Below are 20,843 nucleotides of genomic sequence, written 5' to 3' on the forward strand. Positions count from 1 at the left end.
ATGGCTGGCCTTGCATTGACAGAGGCAGATGGTGACCTAGAGAATTGGACCATGTCGGGTAGAGTCCCAACTGCACCAGTAGCATTGTCTGCACTAATTCCAGAACCACCAGGGTATCATAATTTATATTCAGTCACTGCTCCCCAGATTCAAATCATGCCAGCCTCTCAGTCCCTTCGGTTGATAGTTTGAGTCCTATTTCTGTACCTTCACCGTCTGTTAGAGAAGGGGAGCTCTGTTCCACAAGCCCAGTTAGCTCTAGGACCCGACCTCGGACAATGAGAGAGGGGCCTGATCCTATCCAGAAACAATTACGCATACCACCTAGATCCCTTAAGACCGATATGGTAGGACAGAAACGTATGAGAACAAAGAAAGAGGACGGGAATAGTTCTGAGGAGCCGGAGCTTCCCCTATTGGAAGGGAAGGACGTTGAAGTCTTTGAAGAGCCAGAGGAATCCGCTAAAGCGCCCCCTAGTGAGACTCTGAGACAGTTGCCGATTAGGAAAATACCCAACCCTGATGCTGCAACAGCAGCAGCCCAGCCCACGATAGACGTTTATTTCCCATAGAGACCCAGTGAGATGATGGCTATTCTGGCTGCAATCCCAGACAGGAAGAAATCTCCTGCTGCTTTCGTGGACTATCTGAGAACTACCATCTCAGTTTATCAAGCTGATTAAAGGGACCTCTGGACCCTAGTCCAGCAGGTTTTAACGCCAGCAGAGTACCACAGTCAGCTCAACCACTTGAATTATGCTAGCCACGCCGCACTTCAGCAAGCCCATGCTTTGGACGATGATAGACGGGCACAAATCCTGAATGCGTTGAATGTCACATTTCAAAAGCACATAAACATCTCTGCTATCTTAAACCTCAAACCTAAAAAGACTGAGGAGCCAGAGAAATTTCTGGAACGTTTTAATTAAATCTACTGTGGGCAGTCAGGCGACTTGCTGTACCAAAATGGTCAGAATTCTCCATAATATTGTGCTATGTCAATGCATTGCCTACCACCTTCCGTGGTTACTGCCGTGAAATGTAATAACATGAATTGGACTGAGAACGATCCTTCCCAGATGGCCCGGGCAGTCAGATTTTATTGAAAGGAAGGTGCAGGCCAGGAAGGAGGTTCAGTTACAAAGATTAAGACTGAGTATGTAATGAAAAATGATGATCTGAGACCCCAACCAGCGGCAGATACAGTGGCGTACCACTGGAACCCCAATATTGTGACCTTGGGTGGGTGGATCAACACGGGGGAGGATATCAAACCCACCTAAATGGATTCTCAGCCCCTCTTTATGGCCCACCGTATGCACCAACAGCTTTACAACTGCCGCCCCCTCTGAGGGGCCATTGGTCTACTGGGAAAAGAGGACGGGACAGATATAGAGGGAACAATACATGTTTTAATTGTGGCCGTACAGATCACTGGCATCAGGAATGCCCCTTTAAAAGACGGGCAGCAGAAGGAGACTACCCGACCCAAAGGAGGGGGTACCCAGCAAGGGGAGGACAGACGAGGTACACTGACTTCTCCCAGGCAAACCCTTTCCCAACACAAGATTGACTAGCTAATTTAGTCATAAGGACTCTCCAATCGGACAGGGAGCCTATTATCTCCCTGCAGATAGGAGATCAACATTACCCATTTGTAATCGACACTGGAGCAGCCATGTCTTTGGTGCATTCAGAACTTCGACTACCACTATCCGACCACACCCAGCATTTGTCGGGGTTCCAAGGACAGGTGTGTGAGTATCCTATTTCTGAACCTGTGACAGTCACTTATGAGAATAAGTCAGTTTGTGGTGACTACTGGATTGGACTGTAACTTGTTGGCCCAAGATTTACTGTGTATCTTCCAGCTACAGCTAGAGTGTGGAGACGAAGAGGTAACGGTTCAATCATGGAGGACGAGACAACAATGCTATATTTCTATCACATCCCAGTGGTGGACGTTAGACATTGAACATTCACTGCCCCACGCTACCCTGGCCTATGACAGAACCGGACAGAACAGGGAGTTGGAGGACAAATACCGGCCGTTAATTGGGACCGAATGGCCAGCCAAGATTACAGCCACAGTCATGGGAAAAGAAGGTACAGCCGATTTTGTAACAATACCACCACATTTATGGCTACAGTCAGCTTCTGTAGGCCCTCATATTACACGTCAGGTCCACGACCAGTACCATGCCAAGGATCTGGGGCCTATGGTAAGGAGGGCAGTGGATCATTCAGATCCAACAGAGTACGCACTTCAGATCGCCGGGTAAATATTTATACTGACGATACGCCTTCGGGGTAGTCCAAGACTTCGGACAGCTCTGGAAGAATAGGGGATTCCATACCTTGGCCGGCACGGAAATATCCCACCAGGGTTTAGTTAATGACCTACTACAGGCCCTCCTTATGCCCGCGCAGGTTTCCATCATTAAATGTACTGCCCATACAAACGGTAAGACCCCAGTTGACGTTGGTAATGAACGAGCAGATTGTGCAGCGCGGACAGCCGCGCAAATTCAGCAAGTGATGGTGCCTAGAATTTTAAGTCAGACTAAACGTTCTGCTATAAATAGGTCTGCCTCTGACAAGCCAGTGCCAACCATCCAAGACGTCATAAGGTTACAGGAGGACGCTCCTGAGCGTGATAAACAAATGTGGAAACGGTTAGGTTGTACATATGATTCTGTTTCTTCTTTATGGACCACGCCAGCACATCAGACTTGTATGTCTGATGTACTGGCTTTATGGGTCATCGAATGTGTACACTTTGCAACTCATTGTGGGGCTCAGGGGACTAGTGATTTGTTGCTGGACACTTGGTGGCACCCTAAAATGCAGGGTCTGGCCCAGAGTATCAGTAATCGGTGTTTGATTTGTCAGCAATATAACACCGGCAAAGGCATCTCTTGTGGTATGGGGCAAACCCCGTTGCCCAGTGGTCCCTTTGAGACGCTCCAAATGGATTACATTGAGTTGGAAAGGTGTCAATGTTATAAATATGTTTTGGTCATTGTGGATGTGTTCAGCAGATGGGTTGAGGCGTATCCGACTACCGATAATAAAGCTGCTACTTTGGTTAAAGTTCTGATGCGGGAAATCATTCCCCGGTACGGCATACCAGCTCAGTTAAGTTCTGATAACAGGCCTCATTTTATTGGACAGATTAACAAGGAGTTCTGCTCCCAGTTGGGCATACACCAGCAGTAACACTGTGCGTACAGACCGCAGGCGGCCGGGTTGGTTGAGAGACACAATCAGACCCTCAAAACTAAATTGGCTAAATTAAGAGCAGACACGGGACTGACATGGCTTAAGTTGCTCCCCGTTGCCCTCTTCCAGCTGCAGGTTACACCTGTGGGAGCGGCCCGGCTCTCTCCTGCCGGGATCCTTTATGGCGCACCCCTTAGAACTCCGTGGAACCTGCATGTTCCCAGACTGGTTCAGTTTCACCATATGACTGAAGAAATGACTACCTATCTTCTAGCCCTCACTAAGGTCCTCAAGGAGCTTCATGGCCAGGTCCACGTGGCTCACCCGTCACCGTCCCCATGACATAGCTCGCTTTCAGTGCAGCCTGGTAGTTATGTCATGGTCAAAAATTGGACTCGGAAAGGGTCAGAGCCACGAAGGGAGGGGCACTTCCAAGTTCTCCTTACCACCCCCACTGCAGTTAAAGTGGAGGGGGGGGGGGAAGTGTTTGGGTCCACCTCCACCACTGTAAAAAGGTCGGTCACTAACCTGCCTCCCTTCCCCAGCGCTGTTTTACAGGTGTGGAGCATGATGGGGTGGCAACGCTTCACCTGTGTAATCTTCGGCCTCGCCTCGCTTGGAGTGACATCGGCGACGGAAATGGAAAAGGGAAATATCATCTACATCTGTAACCCCAACCAAACTACAAGGACATTTCACTTATGCAGAGGTGACGTTCTTCGCTGCCCCCATATACGAGGACATGGTATCAACTCATGGAAGGTCATCAGGTTAACGGATAATGCAGGACTCATGAAGCAATTGCACTGGTCCCGTCGATGGGAAAGGAACATTGCATGGACATTGCCTTGTTTTTGGAGTACATGTAAATTTGATTTTGGATGTGTTAATTTGGTGCCATAAAGGTAAAGTCAGACCGTGCGGAGAGGGTAGGAAGAGGTTGGGAGAGAGAGAGGGGGACTAGAGAGAGGACGGAGCGTGTGAGAAGGGGAGTACAACTAGAACGTAGGTTATCAGGAGATATACTTAATTCATTTAGGACCCAGAATGAGGGAAACCTGGGCAGTATGAATCTTTTCCAGCAGATCTACCACCGCTTGTATGGCCAGGGACGGGTTGTCTGCTACCCGAACCCCGCATCGGTGTCTAGGTTATTTTCTGTTTCACTGCTTTGGGGCACTCCCCAAACGGTGGTTCATTGTCAGCGTTCCGAGCCAACGCCCGAGCAAGTCCTTACGATCCGGGTTCAGCACCACCGGCTATTTGCCTTCCCCTTCCTCGGGATAATTCCCACTCACAGTATGATAAACTGCAACAGTGGAGGGCGTACATACCTAGCCACTTCGCTCCCAATAGAGACTGCCGGTCGTACGAGAATTGTTTCAGCAGTGACAGGTATGGGTGTTTGCTGGTAGCGGTGGAAACGAATATAACATGTCCGTTCCCCACCTGTAGAACCTTGAATTGTATCAGGCTGAGCCTGGCACACGAGGACGAAGAGTTTACCCTACTTAGGGCATCTGCCCACAGCCCCTCCTCAATCTCTTCCCCCAGCTCCTCCTCCCATTTTCCCTTCAGCTCCTCTACCATCGTCTCCCCCTCGTCTCTCATTTCCCTATATATATCTGACACCCTACCATCACCCACCCATGCCCCCGAAATCACTCTGTCCTGGATCTCTTGCGCCGGGAGCTGCGGAAATTCCCTCACCTGTTGCCTCACAAATGCCCTCACTTGCATATAGCGAAATGCATTCCCAGGTGGCAACCCATATTTTTCTGTCAGTGCTCCCAGACTCGCGAATGTCCCGTCTAAGAACAAGTCCTTCAATTTCGCAATTCCTGCTCGCTGCCAAGATTTAAATCCCCCATCTATCCTTCCCGGGACGAACCTATGATTGTTCCTTATCGGGGACCACACTGACGCACCCGTCACTCCCTTATGTCGTCTCCACTGCCCCCAAATTTTCAGAGTTGCCACCACCACTGGGTTTGTGGTGTATTTCTTCGGGGAGAATGGTAACGGCGCCGTCGCCAGTGCTTTTAGACTAGTTCCCCTACAGGACGCCATCTCCAGTCTTTTCCACGCCGCTCCTTCCCCTTCCCTCATCCACTTACATATCGTTGACACGTTGGCGGCCCAATAATAATCACTTAGACTCGGCAGTGCCAGTCCCCCTCTGTCCCTACTGCGCTGCAGGAACCCCCTCTTTACTCTTGGGGTCTTTCTGGAACACGAAACAAAACCTCGGAAGGACCACCATTTTAACCGCCTGCACCCTGCCCGCCAACGACAGGGGCACCATGTCCCACCTCCTAAAGTCCTCTTCCATCTGCTCTACCAGTCGTGCCAAGTTAAGCTTATGCAAGGTTCCCCAGTTCCTGGCCACCTGGATCCCTAAATACCGGAAATCCCTTGTTACCCTCAACGGTAAATCGTCTATTCCCCTGCCCTGTTCCCCGGGGTGCATCACAAACAGTTCACTCTTCCCCATATTCAATTTATATCCTGAAAATTCTCCAAACTCCCTGAGTGTCTGCATTATCTCAGGCATCCCCTCCACTGGGTCCGCGACATACAACAACAAATCATCCGTGTATAATGACACCCGATGCTCTTCTCCTCCTCTAAGTACCCCCCTCCACTTCCTAGAGCCCCTCAGCGCTATGGCCAGTGGCTCAATTGCCAACGCAAACAGTAACGGGGACAGGGGACATCCCTGTCTTGTACCCCTATATAGTCGGAAGTGGTCAGATCGTTGCCTATTTGTAATCACACTTGCCACCGGGGCCCTGTACAGGAGCTGAACCCATCTAATGAACCCCTCTCCAAATCCAAATCTCCTCAGTACTTCCCACAGGTAGTCCCACTCCACTCTATCAAATGCTTTCTCTGCATCCATCGTCACCACTATCTCCGCCTCCCCCTCCGGTGGGGGCATCATCATCACCCCCAGCAGCCTCCGTATATTAGCATTCAATTGCCTCCCTTTAACAAACCCCGTTTGATCATCATGCACCACCCCAGGGACACAGTCCTCTATCCTCGTCGCCATCACCTTGGCCAAAAGCTTGGCATCTACGTTCAAGAGGGAAATAGGCCTGTATGACCCGCACTGCAACGGGTCTTTGTCTTTTTTCAGGATCAGCGATATCGTCGCCTCCGACATCGTCGGGGGTAGTGTCCCCCTTTCCCTAGCCTCATTAAAGGTTCTCGTCAGAAGTGGGGCCAGCAGGTCCACGTATTTCCTATAGAACTCCACCGGGAACCCATCCGGTCCCGGGGCCTTCCCTGCCTGCATGTTCCCAATTCCTTTTACCACCTCCTCCACCTCAATCTGCGCTCCCAGTCCTGTCATCTGCTGTTCCTCAACCTTCGGGAACTCCAGCTGGTCTAGGAAACGCATCATTCCCTCTTTCCCTTCCGGGGGTTGAGCCTTATATAGCCTCTCGTAAAATACCTTAAACACCCCGTTCACCCTCTCCGCTCCCCGTTCCATTTTCCCCTACTTGTCTCTAACCCCTCCGATCTCTCTCTTCCTAAGTTGTTGGGCCAGCAGCCGGCTCGCCTTCTCTCCATATTCATACTGCACTCCCTGTGCCTTCCTCCATTGTGCCTCCGCCTTACCCGTGGTCAACAAGTCAAAGTCCGTGTGCAATCTCCGTCTTTCCCTGTATAGCCCTTCATCTGGAGCCTCCGCATATTGCCTATCCACCCTCAAAATCTCCCTCAACAATCTCTCCCTTTCTTTACCCTCTTGTTTCCCCTTATGGGCCCTTATGGAGATCAGCTCCCCTCTAACCACCGCCTTCAGCGCCTCCCAGACCACTCCCACCTGGACCTCTCCGTCATCATTAATCTCTAGGTACCTTTCAATACATCCCCTCACCCTTACACATACCCCCTCGTCCGCCAACAGTCCCATATCTAATCTCCAGAGTGGGCGCTGTTCCTTTTCCTCTCCTACTTCCAGACCAGATCTACCCAATGTGGGGCATGATCTGAAATGGCTATAGCCGAATACTCCGTTCCTGCCACCTTCGGGATCAGCGCCCTTCCCAGGACAAAGAAGTCTATCCGGGAGCACACTTTGTGGACATGGGAGAAGAAGGAAAACTCTTTACTCCTTGGCCTAGTAAATCTCCAGGGATCCACTCCTCCCACCTGCTCCATAAAGCCCTTAAGCACCTTGGCCGCTGCCGGCCTCCTCCCGGTCCTAGATCTGGACCAGTCCAGCCCTGGGTCCAGCACCGTGTTGAAGTCCCCCCCCATTACCAACTTTCCCATCTCCAGGTCCGGGATGCGCCCCAACATATGCTTCATAAAGTTCGCGTCATCCCAGTTCGGGGCATTTACATTCACCAGCATCACCGCCTCACCTTGCAATCTGCCACTCACCATCACGTATCTACCCCCACTGTACGCCACTATGGTCTTCGCCTCAAACAATACCCGTTTCCCCACCAGTATTGCCACCCCTCTATTTTTTGCATCCAAGCCCGAGTGGAATACCTGTCCCACCCATCCTTTTCTTAATCTGACCTGATCCGCCAGTTTCAGGTGCATCTCCTGAAGCATGACCACGTCTGCCTTTAGCTTCTTTAGGTGCGCAAGTACCCTTGCCCTCTTAATCGGCCCATTCAACCCTCTCACGTTCCACGTGATCAACCGGGTTGGGGGGCTCTTTACCCCTCCCCCCCTCGTCGACTAGCCAGCCCCTTTTTTTGACCAGCTCCTCACCCGGTTCCCACGCACCCGCTTATCTCCCCGACGGTGCCCTCCCGTCCTAACCATCCCATCCCGTAACAGCTCCCCTTTCCCCTTAGCAGCAGCAACCCAGTTACCACCCCCCCCCCCCTCCCCCCCGCTAGATCCCTCTCTAGCTTAGTTGCTCCCCCATATTGCTTCCGGAAGTCAGCAAACTCTGGCTGACCTCGGCTTCCCCCGTTTATCCTTAGCCTCTCATTATGTGAGGCCCACTCCTTCCTGCGCCCCCTTTTCCCGCCACAATTTCCATAGCGCAGGAACAAAGCCCGCGCTTCCCTCTCGGCCCCGCCCCTGATGGCGCAGCTCCCTCTCTCCTTCCCCCTCCCCTTCCCCACCGGCGCCCACATTTCTTCGTGTGTCCCCCCTTCGAGGGGAAAGAAAATTTTCCCCCATCTGATTCACAGTCCCTTACCACCACCTCACTACTTCATTTCAAACACTCTTTCTCCAATCTAGTCCAACTTCTCCTCGTCAATAAATGTCCACGCCTCTTCTGCCGTCTCGAAGTAGTGGTGTTTACCCTGGTATGTAACCCACAGTCTTGCCGGCTGCAACATTCCGAACTTCACTTTCCTCTTGTGGAGTACCGCCTTGGCCCGATTGAAACTCGCCCTTCTTCTCGCCACCTCCGCACTCCAATCCTGATACACGCGGATCACCGCGTTCTCCCACCTGCTGCTCCGTGTCTTTTTCGCCCATCTCAGGACCATCTCCCTGTCCTTGTAGCGGTGGAACCTCACCACTATTGCTCGAGGTATTTCTCCTGCCTTAGGTCTTCTCACGAGGACTCGATACGCTCCCTCCACTTCCAGGGGGCCCGTCGGGGCCTCAGCTCCCATTAAGGTATGAAGCATCGTGCTCACATACGCCCCAACGTCGGCTCCCTCTGCCCCTTCGGGAAGACCCAAGATTCTTTAGTTCTTCCTCCTCGAGCTATTTTCCAGGGCTTCCAGTCTCTCCATACACCTCTTATGCAGTGCCACGTGCATCTCTGTCTTCACCACCAAGCCCTGTATCTCGTCCTCATTTTCGGCAGCTTTTGCCTTCACTCCACGGAGCTCCATCTCTTGGGTCTTCTGCGCCTCCTTTAACCCCTCAATCGCCTGCAGCATCGGCGCCAGCACCTCCTTCTTGAGCTCCTCCACACATCGCCGGAGGAACTCCTGCTGTTCCAGGGCCCATACCAACTGGCCTCCCTCCGCCGCCATCTTGCTTCTCACTTCCCTTCTTTGCCGCTGCTCCAGAGGATGCTCCGCAATCTGGCCACTATTATCTCTTCTGTCCATTCACATCCGGGTGGACTCCCTTCTCTGTCGCCTCACAGTGGGTTTAGCCTTCGGAAATTGCCATTGGGGCTCCCGATAAGAGCCCAAAGGTCCGTTAAAACGGGAGGTGCCGAAACGTGCGACTTAGCTGGTCATCGCCGCACCCAGAAGTCCCTGTTTTTCTAATTAAGGGTCAATTTAGGGACATGTCACAAGATGGCGCCGGAGCGAGGCGACTCTCTGCGAGCTCTCCCCAACAGATCCACTTTTTACGTAACTTATACTCGTTCTAATCTTTTAAAAATTAATTATTATGTATTTTATTTTATTCCCTTTTTTCCCCATGTACTTAATGATCTTTTGAGCTGCTCGCAGAAAAATACTTTTCACTGTATCTCGGTACACGTGACAATAAACTAATCCAATCCAATCCAATTTAGCGTGACCAATTCACCAATCCAGCACATCATTTTGGGTTGTGGGGGTGAGACCCAAGCAAACATAGGTAGAACATGCAAACTCCACATGGATAATGACCCGGGGTCAGGATCGAACCCGGGCCCACTGCACAGTGAAGTAGCAGTGCTAACCATTCCTCCCCCACAATTGGGATGACCAGCCCATCCCAGAAATGTTTCATTTTTGAGCTCCCCTTCGGGGATTTCCTGCCCCACTTTGTGTCTGATCTGTGCAGTCTCTCGTGCAGCCATCTTCTTCCTCAACTAGTGGGCCAGAAAGCGACTGGCTTTGTCCCCATATTTGTTGAAGGTCCCCCGTGTCTGGAAGAGCTGGCTCACTGCTTTCCCGGTTGAGATCAGCTCAAACTCCATTTGTAATCTTTTCCTCTCTGCTGATCGACTTCCAATACGGAGTCGACCGCTGCCTGGCTGCCCACTTCACCCAATCCCAATGTGCCCTATATGCTATTATCTCCCCCCTTACCACTTCCTTCAGCGCCTCCCACAATGTAGAAGAGAACTCCCCGTTCTGGTTACAGCTCATGTACTTGTTGATGGCTAGTACCATCCTTTCACAAAAATTCTTGTCGGCGACGAGGGCCGTGTCCAGCCTCCATGGGGACACTGAGCACAACTTGTCTCCAATCTCACATCCATATAATGTGGTGCGTGGTCCGAGATCACTATTGCTGAGCATTCTGCCCCTTGAAGCACCTATTTCCCCACCACAAAGAAGTATTTTCGGGAGCAGGCCTTGTGGACGTGCAAGAAGAAGAAGAACTTCTTCTCCCTCAGGCGGCTGAACATCCAAGAGTCTACCCCCCATATCTGATTCATGAGTTTCTTTGACATTCATGACCTTGCACATGTTTTGGGACTTGACCTGTCTACATTTGGGTCCAGGACACAGGTAAAGTCTCCCCCCATGATCAGTTGGTGGGAGTCGAGGTCGGGGATGTCTGCCATGTCTTCTTGATGAACTCTGTGTCATCCCAGTTCAGGGTGTACACATTTACCAGCACCACCGGGACCCTTTCCGGAACCCCACTCACCATTATGGACCTTCCTCAGGGTTCGTCACTGCGTTGGTCGCCGTGAAGGCTACCCTCTTGTTAAGTAGGATTGCTACCCCCCTCACCCTCGTGTCGAAGCTTGCTTGTTATGATTGTCCCATCCAGCTCTTCCTTACCCACGTTTGGTCTTTGGCTCTCAGGTGCGTCTCCTGCATAAAGATTATGTAGACCTTCAGGCTTTTCAGGTGGGTAAAGATTCGGAATCTTTAACCTGGTGGTTAAGTTCCTTCACGTTCCAGCTGACTATCCTGACGGGGGGGGGTGGTTTCTGTGTTCCCCCCCCCCCCCCTCCCGCTCCTTGGTCTACCCAATACCTCCCCAGTCCCTTTCAATCGAGCCATTTACCCCCTACTTTACCAGAGCCCTCCCCCCCCAACCCCCCCCCCCCCGCCCTACCAACCCCACCCGGACCCTCAGCCCAGTAACTTACCTTGCACCTTAATCTGCTTTGATCTAAAAGCAGGTGGGGGGGAGTCAACTCAGGCCAATTTGAAAGAGCAACTTGTCACTCACATCCAGTGAGTTCTCCCAGTGAGCCAGAGAAGACACAGCCAGCGTGAGGCACAACCAAGAGTGAGTTTGGGAATTTGAAGTTCGATGGGAATTTGAAGCTGGGTGGGGAGGAGGTGCTTTTTAACCCTGGTAAGTGACTGGTAAGTAGTTTTTCTTTTCATTGTCTTATTTATTTATTTTTTCTTTTGTTTTTTGGAATTGTAGTTGTAAAAGTTAACTTAAAGTTTAAGACATGGCAGGGGATCCCAGACCCGTGTCATGCTCCTCGTGTGCGATGTGGGAGCTCAGGGACAAGTCCACTGTCCCTGGCTCCTTCACATGCAAGAAGTGTGTCCAGTTGCAGAGACCGCCTGATGGCTCTGGAGTTGCGGATGGACTCACTTTGGAGCATCCGCGATGCTGAGGACATCGTGGATTGCACGTTTAGCGAGTTGGTCACACCACAGGTGAAAGTTACTGAGGGAGATAGAAAATGGGTGACCAAAAGACAGAGCAAGAGTAGGAAGGCAGTGCAGGTATCCCCTGCGGTCATCTCCCTGCAAAACAGATATACCGCTTTGGATACTGTTGAGAGAGATGGCTCACCAGGGGAAGGCAGCAGCAGCCAGGTTCATGGCACCATGGCTGGCTCTGCTGTGCAGCAGGGCAGGAAGAAGAATGGCAGGGCTATAGTGATAGGGGACTCAATCGTAAGGGGAATAGACAGGCGGTTCTGCGCACGCAATCGAGACTCCAGGATGGTATGTTGCCTCCCTGGTGCAAGGGTCAAGGATGTCTCGGAGCGGCTGCAGGACATTCTGAGGGGGGAGGGTGAACAGCCAGTTGTCGTGGTGCACATAGGCACCAACAATGTAGGTAAAAAACGGGACGAGGTCCTACAAGCTGAATTCAGGGAGTTAGGAGTTAAACTAAAAAGTAGGACCTCAAAGGTAGTAATCTCAGGATTGCTACCAGTGCCACCAGCTAGTCAGAGTAGGAATGTCAGGATAGAGAGGATGAATGCGTGGCTTGAGAGATGGTGCAAGAGGGAGGGATTCAAATTCCTGGGACATTGGAACCGGTTCTGGGGGAGGTGGGACCAGTACAAACCGGACGATCTGTACCTGGGCAGGACTGCAACTGATGTCCTAGGCGGTGGGGGGGGGGGGGGGTTTGCTAGAGCTGTTGGGGAGGGTTTACACTAATGTGGCAGGGGGATGGGAACTGATACAGGAAGTTGGAAGGTAGTAAAACAGGGACAGAAACAAAAGGCAGTAAGGGGGAAAGTGTAAGGCAGAGAAGCCATTGTCAAAAATCAAAAAGGGCGACAGTACAGGGTACAGTGACTGAGGGGAGCTCAGTGAATTGGCCCAGTAATACTAAAAAGAATAAACCGGGAAGTAAAAACATAAATGGTAAGCGACGCGGCAGGTTGGTACATGAAGATATGGGTTCAACGACAAGGAAAATTAGGAGAAAAGTTGAGAGGAAATATAAGTTAGGAGAGGTTACTGATCGACCTGTTAAGATTTAAAACAGAGGTTTAAAAGCCAACATGAGTATACTTTACCTGAATGCTCATAGTATTCGGAATAAGGTAAATAAGTTGATGGCGCAAATCATCGTGAATGACTATGATTTAGAGGCCATTACTGAAACATGGTTAAAGGATGGTCACGAATGGGAGTTAAATATCCGAGGGTATCAAACTATTCGGAAGGACAGAGTGAGTGGATGGTAAGGTGTAGCTCTGTTATTTAAGGATGACATCCGGGCAATAGTAAGGGATGACATCGGTGCGATGGAAGATAAGGTTGAATCCATTTGGGTGGAAATCAGGAACAGTAAGGCAAAAAAGTCACTGATAGGAGTAGTCTATAGGCCACCAAATAGTAACATTATGGTGGGGCAGGCAAAAAACAAAGAAATAACTAATGCATGTAGATATGGTACAGCAGTTATCATGGGGGATTTTAATCTACATGTCGATTGGTTTAACCAGGTCGGTCAAGGCAGCCTTGAGAAGGAGTTTATAGAATATATCCGCGATAGTTTCTGGAACAGTATGTAATGGAACCTATACGGGAACAAGCGGTCCTAGATCTGGTCCTGTGTAATGAGACATGATTGATTAATGATCTCATAGTTAGGAAGGAGCGAACACAATATGGTGGAATTTAAAATACAGATGGAGGGTAAAATCAAACACTAGTGTTTTGTGCTTAAACAAAGGAGATTACAATGGGATGAGAGAAGAGCTAGCTGAGAGAGACTGGGAGCAAAGACTTTATGGTGAAACAGTTAAGGAACAGTGGAGACCCTTCCAAGCGATTTTTCACAGTGCTCAGCAAAGGTTTATACCAACAAAAAGGACGGTAGAAAGAGAGAAAATCGACCGTGGATATCTAAGGAAATAAGGGAGAGTATCAAATTGAAGGAAAAAGCATACAAAGTGGCAAGGATAAGTGGGAGACTAGAGGACTGGGAAATCTTTAGTGGGCAACAGAAAGCTACTAAAAAAGCTATAAAGAAGAGTAAGATAGATTATGAGAGTAAACTTGCTCAGAATATAAAAACAGATAGTAAAAGTTTCTACAAATATACAAACAAAAAAGAGTGGCTAAGGTAAATATTGGTCCTTTAGAGGACGAGAAGGGAGATTTAATAATGGGAGATGAGGAAATGGCTGAGGAACTGAACAGGTTTTTTGGGTCTGTCTTCACAGTGGAAGACACAAATAACATGCCAATGACTGATAGAAATGAGGCTATGACAGGTGAGAACCTTGAGATGATTGTTATCACTAAGGAGGGCAAGCTAATCATCATAGATTATCATAGAATTTACAGTGCAGAAGGAGGACATTCGGCCCATCGAGTCTGCACCAGCTCTTGGAAAGAGTACCCTACCCAAGGTCAACACCTCCACTCTATCCCCATAACCCAGAAACCCCACCCAACACTAAGGGCAATTCTGGACACTAAGGGCAATTTATCATGGCCAATTCACCTAACCTGCACATCTTTGGACTGTGGGAGGAAACCGGAGCACCCGGAGGAAACCCACGCACACACGGGGTCCCGGATGTGCAGACTCCGCACAGACAGTGACCCAAGCCGGAATCGAACCTAGGACCCTGGAGCTGTGAAGCAATTGTGCTATCCACAATGCTACCGTGCTGCAGTTTTGATCTCCTTACCTGAAAAAGGACGTACTGGCGCTGGAGGGTGTGCAGAGGAGATTCACTAGGTTAATCCCAGAGCTGAACGGGTTGGATTACGAGGAGAGGTTGAGTAGACTGGGACTGTACTCGTTGGAATTTAGAAGGATGAGGGGGATCTTATAGAAACATATAAAATTATGAAGGGAATAGATAGGATAGATGTGGGCAGGTTTTTTCTACTGGTGAGTGAAAGCAGAACTAGGGCCATAGCCTCAAAATAAGGGGAAGTAGATTTAGGACTGAGTTTAGGTGCAACCTCTTCACCCAAAGGGTTGTGAATCAAATGGAATTCCTTGCCCAGTGAAGTAGTTGAGGCTCCTTCATTAAATGTTTTTAAGATAAAGATAGATAGTTTTTTGAAGAATAAAGGGATTAAGGGTTATGGTGTTCGGGCCGGAAAGTGGAGCTGAGTCCACAAAAGATCAGCCATGATCTCATTGAATGGCGGAGCAGGCTCGAGGGGCCAGATGGCCTACTCCTGCTCCTAATTCTTATGTTCTTACCCCTTTTTTCTCGCTCTCAGAAGACCCGGCGCCCCCCCCCCCCCGCCTCCCTTTGCTCCCGTTTACCAGCATGTTCGCAAGCATGGTAGCCAGATTCCTCCTCGCCAACCAACTTCCCAAGCATCTTTGATATGTACTCGCTTGGGCCCTCTGGTAGCCTGGTGATCCGGAGGTTCTGACGGCGGGACCTCTTTTCCTCCTCATCTATTCTGGCGTTCCAGAGTCCTTTGGGTCGCTGCCAATCTCGTTATTACAACGTCAAACTGAGGTAACCACCTTCTTCACCTCATGGATTGTAACACCATGGGCCTCCAGCCGTCATGCCACCCTGTCCATCAGCCCATGTATGGGGCCTGCACGGCCTCGATTCCGCTCTCCATGGCCGACTTTAGGTCCTCCTTTACTGCCTCTCGGAGCTGTTGGAGTTCAATTGAGATGAACTCCATCAGCCTCTCCATTGAACATGAAAGGGTCATCTGGACTCGAAACGTTCGCTCTTTTCTCTCCTTACAGATGCTGCCAGACCTGCTGAGATTTTCCGGCATTTACTCCTTTAGTCTGTGATATCTCTTCTCTCTCAGCTGATGTGCTGCTGAACCACCTCATTCCTGCCTTTCTCTCTCCAACTATTCCGGGAATATCATACCTTGCTGTAATAGCAGGGGAACGTTGTAAATGATGAAGATGAACAACATCTACACACCTTGTGGTCTTGAACCCACATTCCTCTCGCTGGGGCTGGAGAGCCCCCCATCTACAGACCTTGTGGTCTTGTACCCGCATTCATAGAACATAGAGTGCAGATGGAGGCCATTCGGCACATCAAGTCTGCACCGGCCCACCTAAGCCCTCACTTCCACCCTATCCCCCTAACCCCTCCTAACCTTTTTGGACATTAAGGTCAATTTAGCGTGGCCAATCCACCAAACCTGCACATCTTTGGACTGCGGGAGGAAACCGGAGCACTCGGAGGAAACCCACGCAGACATGGGGAGAACGTGCAGACTCCGCACAGTGTGGAGGGATCGAACCTGGGACCCTGGTTCTGTGAGGCCACAGTGCTAACCACTATGCTACCGTGCTGCCCAGCTACCCGCATTTCTCTCGCTGGGGCTGGACAGCCAACCCCACCCAATGCCAGATCTTTTCAGTGGGGAATAGTGCGCGTGCGCAGCTCCTCCCAGTGTTGGTATATGCGCAGTGCGGGGCCGTGCTGCTTGTTTGCTGCTCTCTGCAGTCGGTAAGTTTATTTGGTGTCGGAAAGGGAGCGGTGGATGCAATGGGCGGGTGGGAAGGCTTCATAAGCACGCAGCGTCGGCCCTAAACATCGAATATGGAGGCAGCGGCCCCGTTTCTTAAAAAGTGGGTTGCCAGCTGTGGGTCTTCTCCCGATCGGAAACCCAGGTTAACGGTCGCCATCTTTACAGGAGGCAGAGTGCGACAGGGTGCATGCGCAGCCAGCCTGGCCTGGGGAACCAATCAGAGAGAGCTTGGAGAAGCCCCACCTCTTCATTCACTCTGATTGGTTGGCGGACCAGCCGCCCGCTGTCAGTCATCCAGACCCGCACCATCTATTGGTCCTGATTTGAGGGGGCAATAATGAGGTTGTGAACTTTGATCTCTGGGATGGAATTAAGCCCTGGGAGGTGGGCGGGGAGGATGCAGAAACAGCCGTGATGGCCTCAAACCCCCAATCAGAAGTTGCAGCTCCCGTGGTTCCACATCCGGAGATTTCCGCTTAATGTGCGGCCATCTTGGTGAAGTAACGGCAGGTGGGTCTTAAAGGTCCCAGTGACCAAGGGAGAACATTTAAAAAATATATTTTTTTATTGGTGTATGGTGTATTGCTAAGGTGTGCTCTGTGCACTACTTTGAGCTGCACCAGGCTGAGCCCGGTTCAGAAGGAGGTGGAGTTGATTCTGTGCTGCGCCTTGATCCAGAGTGCCCCCCCCCCCCCCATCTCAATGCCCATTTCCTCCCCCCCCCTATCTCCATGCCCATTTCCTCCCCCCCCCCCCCCCCATCTCCATGCCCATTTCCTGCCCCTATCTCCATGCCCATTTCCTCCCCCAGTTTCCGTCTGGTGACCAGGAGAGAACATGATTGATTCACTGGCAGCTGCAAGGTTTGTTTATACAGGCTCAAACCCGGATTGACAACTCGTAGCAGGGACCAAAGGATATCAGAGATTGGTGTGAAATCAAAGGATTGTTGTAAAACAGAAACAACAATAACTATTATTTATATAGTGCTTTCGCAGAAAGCATGCCAGTGACCTACCAGGAAAATTATAAAACAAGATGTGACATAAGGAGATTTGCAGGCTGGTGACCAAAATCTTGGGGAAATGGGTAGGCTTTCAGGAGAATCTTAAATGAGGAAAGTTGAGGTGGAAAAAGGGAATTCTAGAATTGGGACCGTAGACACTGAAGACATGGCTGCCAGTGGTGTTATAGGGAATGCTCAGAAGGCCAGATTTAGAGCAGTGCAGATACCTCGGGGTATGTTTGGGTTGGACGAGATTACAGAAATAGAAAGGGATGTGGCCATGGAGGGATTTGTAAACAAGGATGAGAATTTTAAAATCAAGACTCGGAGACAAGCATATCAGGGAGCACAGGGATAAAGGGGGAATGGTACTTGCTGCGAGTAAAGAGAAGTCAGCAAACATTGGATGGTTTCTTGAATCTGAGAGATAAGACCTTGCTATCTCTAGTTGTACAAGGTATTTAAAAACATAGAAATAATCCAACACTTAATTTGTATTTCAGCACAGGGAGAGTGTGTTGTAAGGGCATTTTCACCTTTCTCGGAACAAGAGGGGAAAAAAATGTTCCATAGAAACTTGAATTGTCTGTTCAAAATTTCAATCTTGTACTGACAGTGATGTCATTTGTTAACCTCTTTTACAGGATATTGAAACAAAGCTTCACATGAGGATTCCAGTCATCAGATTCTGCAATTCATCGTCTTTGACTGTGGATGGGGAACTGGGAAAAGATTTCAAACATCAGTGTGACTGGGAAAGCACCCGAACACATCCTCGCTCTCTCTCTCTCTCTCTCTTTCCCCCCCCCCCCCCCAAGTGAGAGTATTCCACTGAACTGACAGTGGAAAGAACTTTCACCAGTTACACAGCTGGGGGAAAAAAACACATTACACAATTCCCAGCAAGGAAAAACTAAATGAGGCTTGCTCGATCACCCAACCTGGAGAGACAGAAGGACACATGGAGAAACCTTGGAAATGTGCAGAGTGTGGGAAGGGATTCAAATTCCCTTCCCAGTTGGAAACTCATCGACGCACTCATACAGGGGAGAAACCATGGAAATGTGGAGACTGTGGGAAGACGTTCAATTACCCGTCTCGACTAAAAATCCATCGATGCAGCCACACAGGGGAGAGGCCTTTCACCTGTTCTGTGTGTGGGAAGGGATTCAGTCAGTCATCCAACCTGCTGACACACCAGCTTATTCACAGTGAGGAGAGGCCTTTCATCTGCCCTGACTGTGGAAAAAGGTTCACACAATCATCCAACCTCACTGCCCACCAACGTGTTCACACTGGGGAGAAGCCATTCACCTGTTCTGTGTGCGGGAAGGGATTCATTCAGTCAGCTACCCTGATGACCCACCAGCGAGTTCACACCGAGGAGAGGCCGTTCAGCTGCACTGATTGTGGAAAGAGATTCAGGCATTCAGGCCACCTCATTGTACACCAGCGAATTCACACTGGAGAGAGACCATTCACCTGCTCCAAGTGTGGGAAAGGATTTGCTGATTCATCCGGCCTTCTGACACACCAGCGAATTCACACAGGAGAGAAACCATTCACCTGCACCGCATGTGGGAAGGGATTTGCTCACTCATCCAATCTGGTAACACACCAGCGAGTTCACACTGGGGAGAGACCAATCATTTGCACTGTGTGTGGGGAGGGATTCACTCAGTCATCCCAACTGCTGAGACACCAGCGAGTTCACAAGTGACTCTAGGGATTGGATTCTGCTGTTATTTATAAGATTTGCGATTCTTCTGATTTATGGGGATCACTTGTTTATAATAACCCTCCCAACAGAAACTCTCATCAGGTTTTAGAGATTTAACCACATGACAAGAAAGAACACTTAAAATGGTGAATTCAGAAAGTTTATTAAAAAGGTAACAAGTTAAAGGTAAAAAGCAAATGATCAATTAGCAGTAATTAACAGTAAGACGAGAAAGCTTAACTTTTAACAATGAACAGATTTCCTGCCGCCCTTCTCAGGCCAAGTCATGAAATAATGACTGAAAAACATTGATAACAACTCTCACCACCACCTCTCCATAAACATCTTTCTTCTGCCTTACTACCCATATTTTTGTACATCTCTCTCTGCCTTTCTCTCTGTCTCTCCTTGCCTCTCCCTCGTTGCCAAAATGGTTTTCGAGACTCCGTTTTTTATCTTACAAATAGAAAGCCCACCTTTGTGAATTGTTAGAAAATAGCCAATTGGCCTATAACTTATCAATAATGAAATAAGGATTAGCCCATTGGTTTTTAGCTAATTACATATGTTGTCTCAGCTTTAAGACAATGCTACGTATCAAACTATCTCTTATTGTGAGGTAGGCTGAGTGCTGACCAGCTGGTTAACAAAAGCTGCCTGACATTTAAAGTTGAGACCCCTTAAACAAGTCGTCCTAGTCAAGTTTTTTTTTTAATAAACATTTTATTGAGGTATTTCTTTGGCATTGTAACAGCAACAATATAAACAATGTACATAAAAATATTAACATAGTGCAAATACCGCCTCCCTCTCCCACAGGTCCCACCATTACTTAACCTCCTAATCTATGCTAGCCTAATCCCCCCCCCCCCCCCCCGCCTTCTGCTGACAATTAATTCTCTGCGAAGAAGTCGATGAATGCTCCTAGTCAAGGTTAACAAATCATATTATCTCTTTTTATTCTGTGACCTGTGAAATACCCAATATTCCTATTCCACTGCACTTCAGGACTTTGTATTAATAATCAAGTATTAATAATGTGTTTGTAATTATAAAAATGTTAGAAGCTTGTGTTCCAAATTACATTTCTTGCCTTTCTAACATATCTATTAATGAATTACTTATTCTTTAATTGCCTCACAATCATGGTTGTCTATTTAAATAATTTAGCTGGTTTCAAATAATACTGGTTTCATTTTCATTAAAATGGCTTCCATCAGGGCAGCACGGTGGCACAGTGGTTAGCATTGCCGCCTATGGCGCTGAAGACCCGGGTTCGAATCCTGGCCCTGGGTTACTGTGTGGAGTTTGCACATTGTCCCCGTGTCTGCGTGGGTTTCACCCCCACAACCCAAAAGATGTGCAGGTTAGGTGGATTGGCCACGCTAAATTGCCCTTCATTTTTTTTAAAATGGCTTCCATCAATTTTAGCAGAAAATGCTTAAGAACATATTAATTTAAACTACAAAATGGTAGTCAGACTAGAATAGTGATTTTGAAACTATAAACAGACTGGATGGGCCGAATGCTTGATTTCTGTTTCCTGTATCCTTTGTAATTACACTCCTGAAGGGTCTGTGACGTGGAAATTATAATAAAAACAAATTCTTCGAGGTTCGATTGAAGGACATTTATTTGACACAAATATTTGCGGAGAGGGGAGTGGTCTGGTTGCACAGCCATTCCACAGCACTCTGAGTTATACACTTGAAAACCATTATATTTATAGTGTGAAATAATCAACTTTGAAGAGATAAACCTTGGGAACATACGCAAGAGAAAATAATTTGAGTACACGTTTTGTTGTCCTTCGGAAGAAAAACTTATTATCATAATAAGGCTGAGTCCAAAA

At 49.0% G+C, this 20,843-nt stretch overlaps 2 protein-coding genes across 3 annotated transcripts in view; one reads left to right on the forward strand and one right to left on the reverse strand.

Annotated features, from left to right (window-relative positions):
- The window catches only part of LOC140418085 (uncharacterized), a 77,480-nt gene that overhangs the window by 13,952 nt on the left and 42,685 nt on the right, over window positions 1–20,843 (reverse strand). The gene's annotated exons all lie outside the window — the stretch shown is intronic.
- LOC140420810 (uncharacterized) lies at window positions 16,184–20,604 on the forward strand. Of its 2 annotated transcripts, none has more exons than XM_072504862.1 (2): window positions 16,184–16,243; window positions 17,916–20,604. In XM_072504862.1, the coding sequence occupies exon 2, from the start codon at window positions 18,233–18,235 to the stop codon at window positions 18,989–18,991; it is 759 nt and encodes a 252-aa protein (XP_072360963.1). In that variant the 5' UTR covers window positions 16,184–16,243; window positions 17,916–18,232; the 3' UTR covers window positions 18,992–20,604. The 2 variants fall into 2 exon arrangements, with proteins under 2 accessions (XP_072360963.1, XP_072360964.1); XM_072504863.1 differs by lacking the exon at window positions 16,184–16,243 and adding an exon at window positions 16,653–16,775.

Source organism: Scyliorhinus torazame, chromosome 5, assembly GCF_047496885.1.
Source record: "Scyliorhinus torazame isolate Kashiwa2021f chromosome 5, sScyTor2.1, whole genome shotgun sequence".
Classification (NCBI taxonomy): Eukaryota; Metazoa; Chordata; class Chondrichthyes; order Carcharhiniformes; family Scyliorhinidae; genus Scyliorhinus; species Scyliorhinus torazame.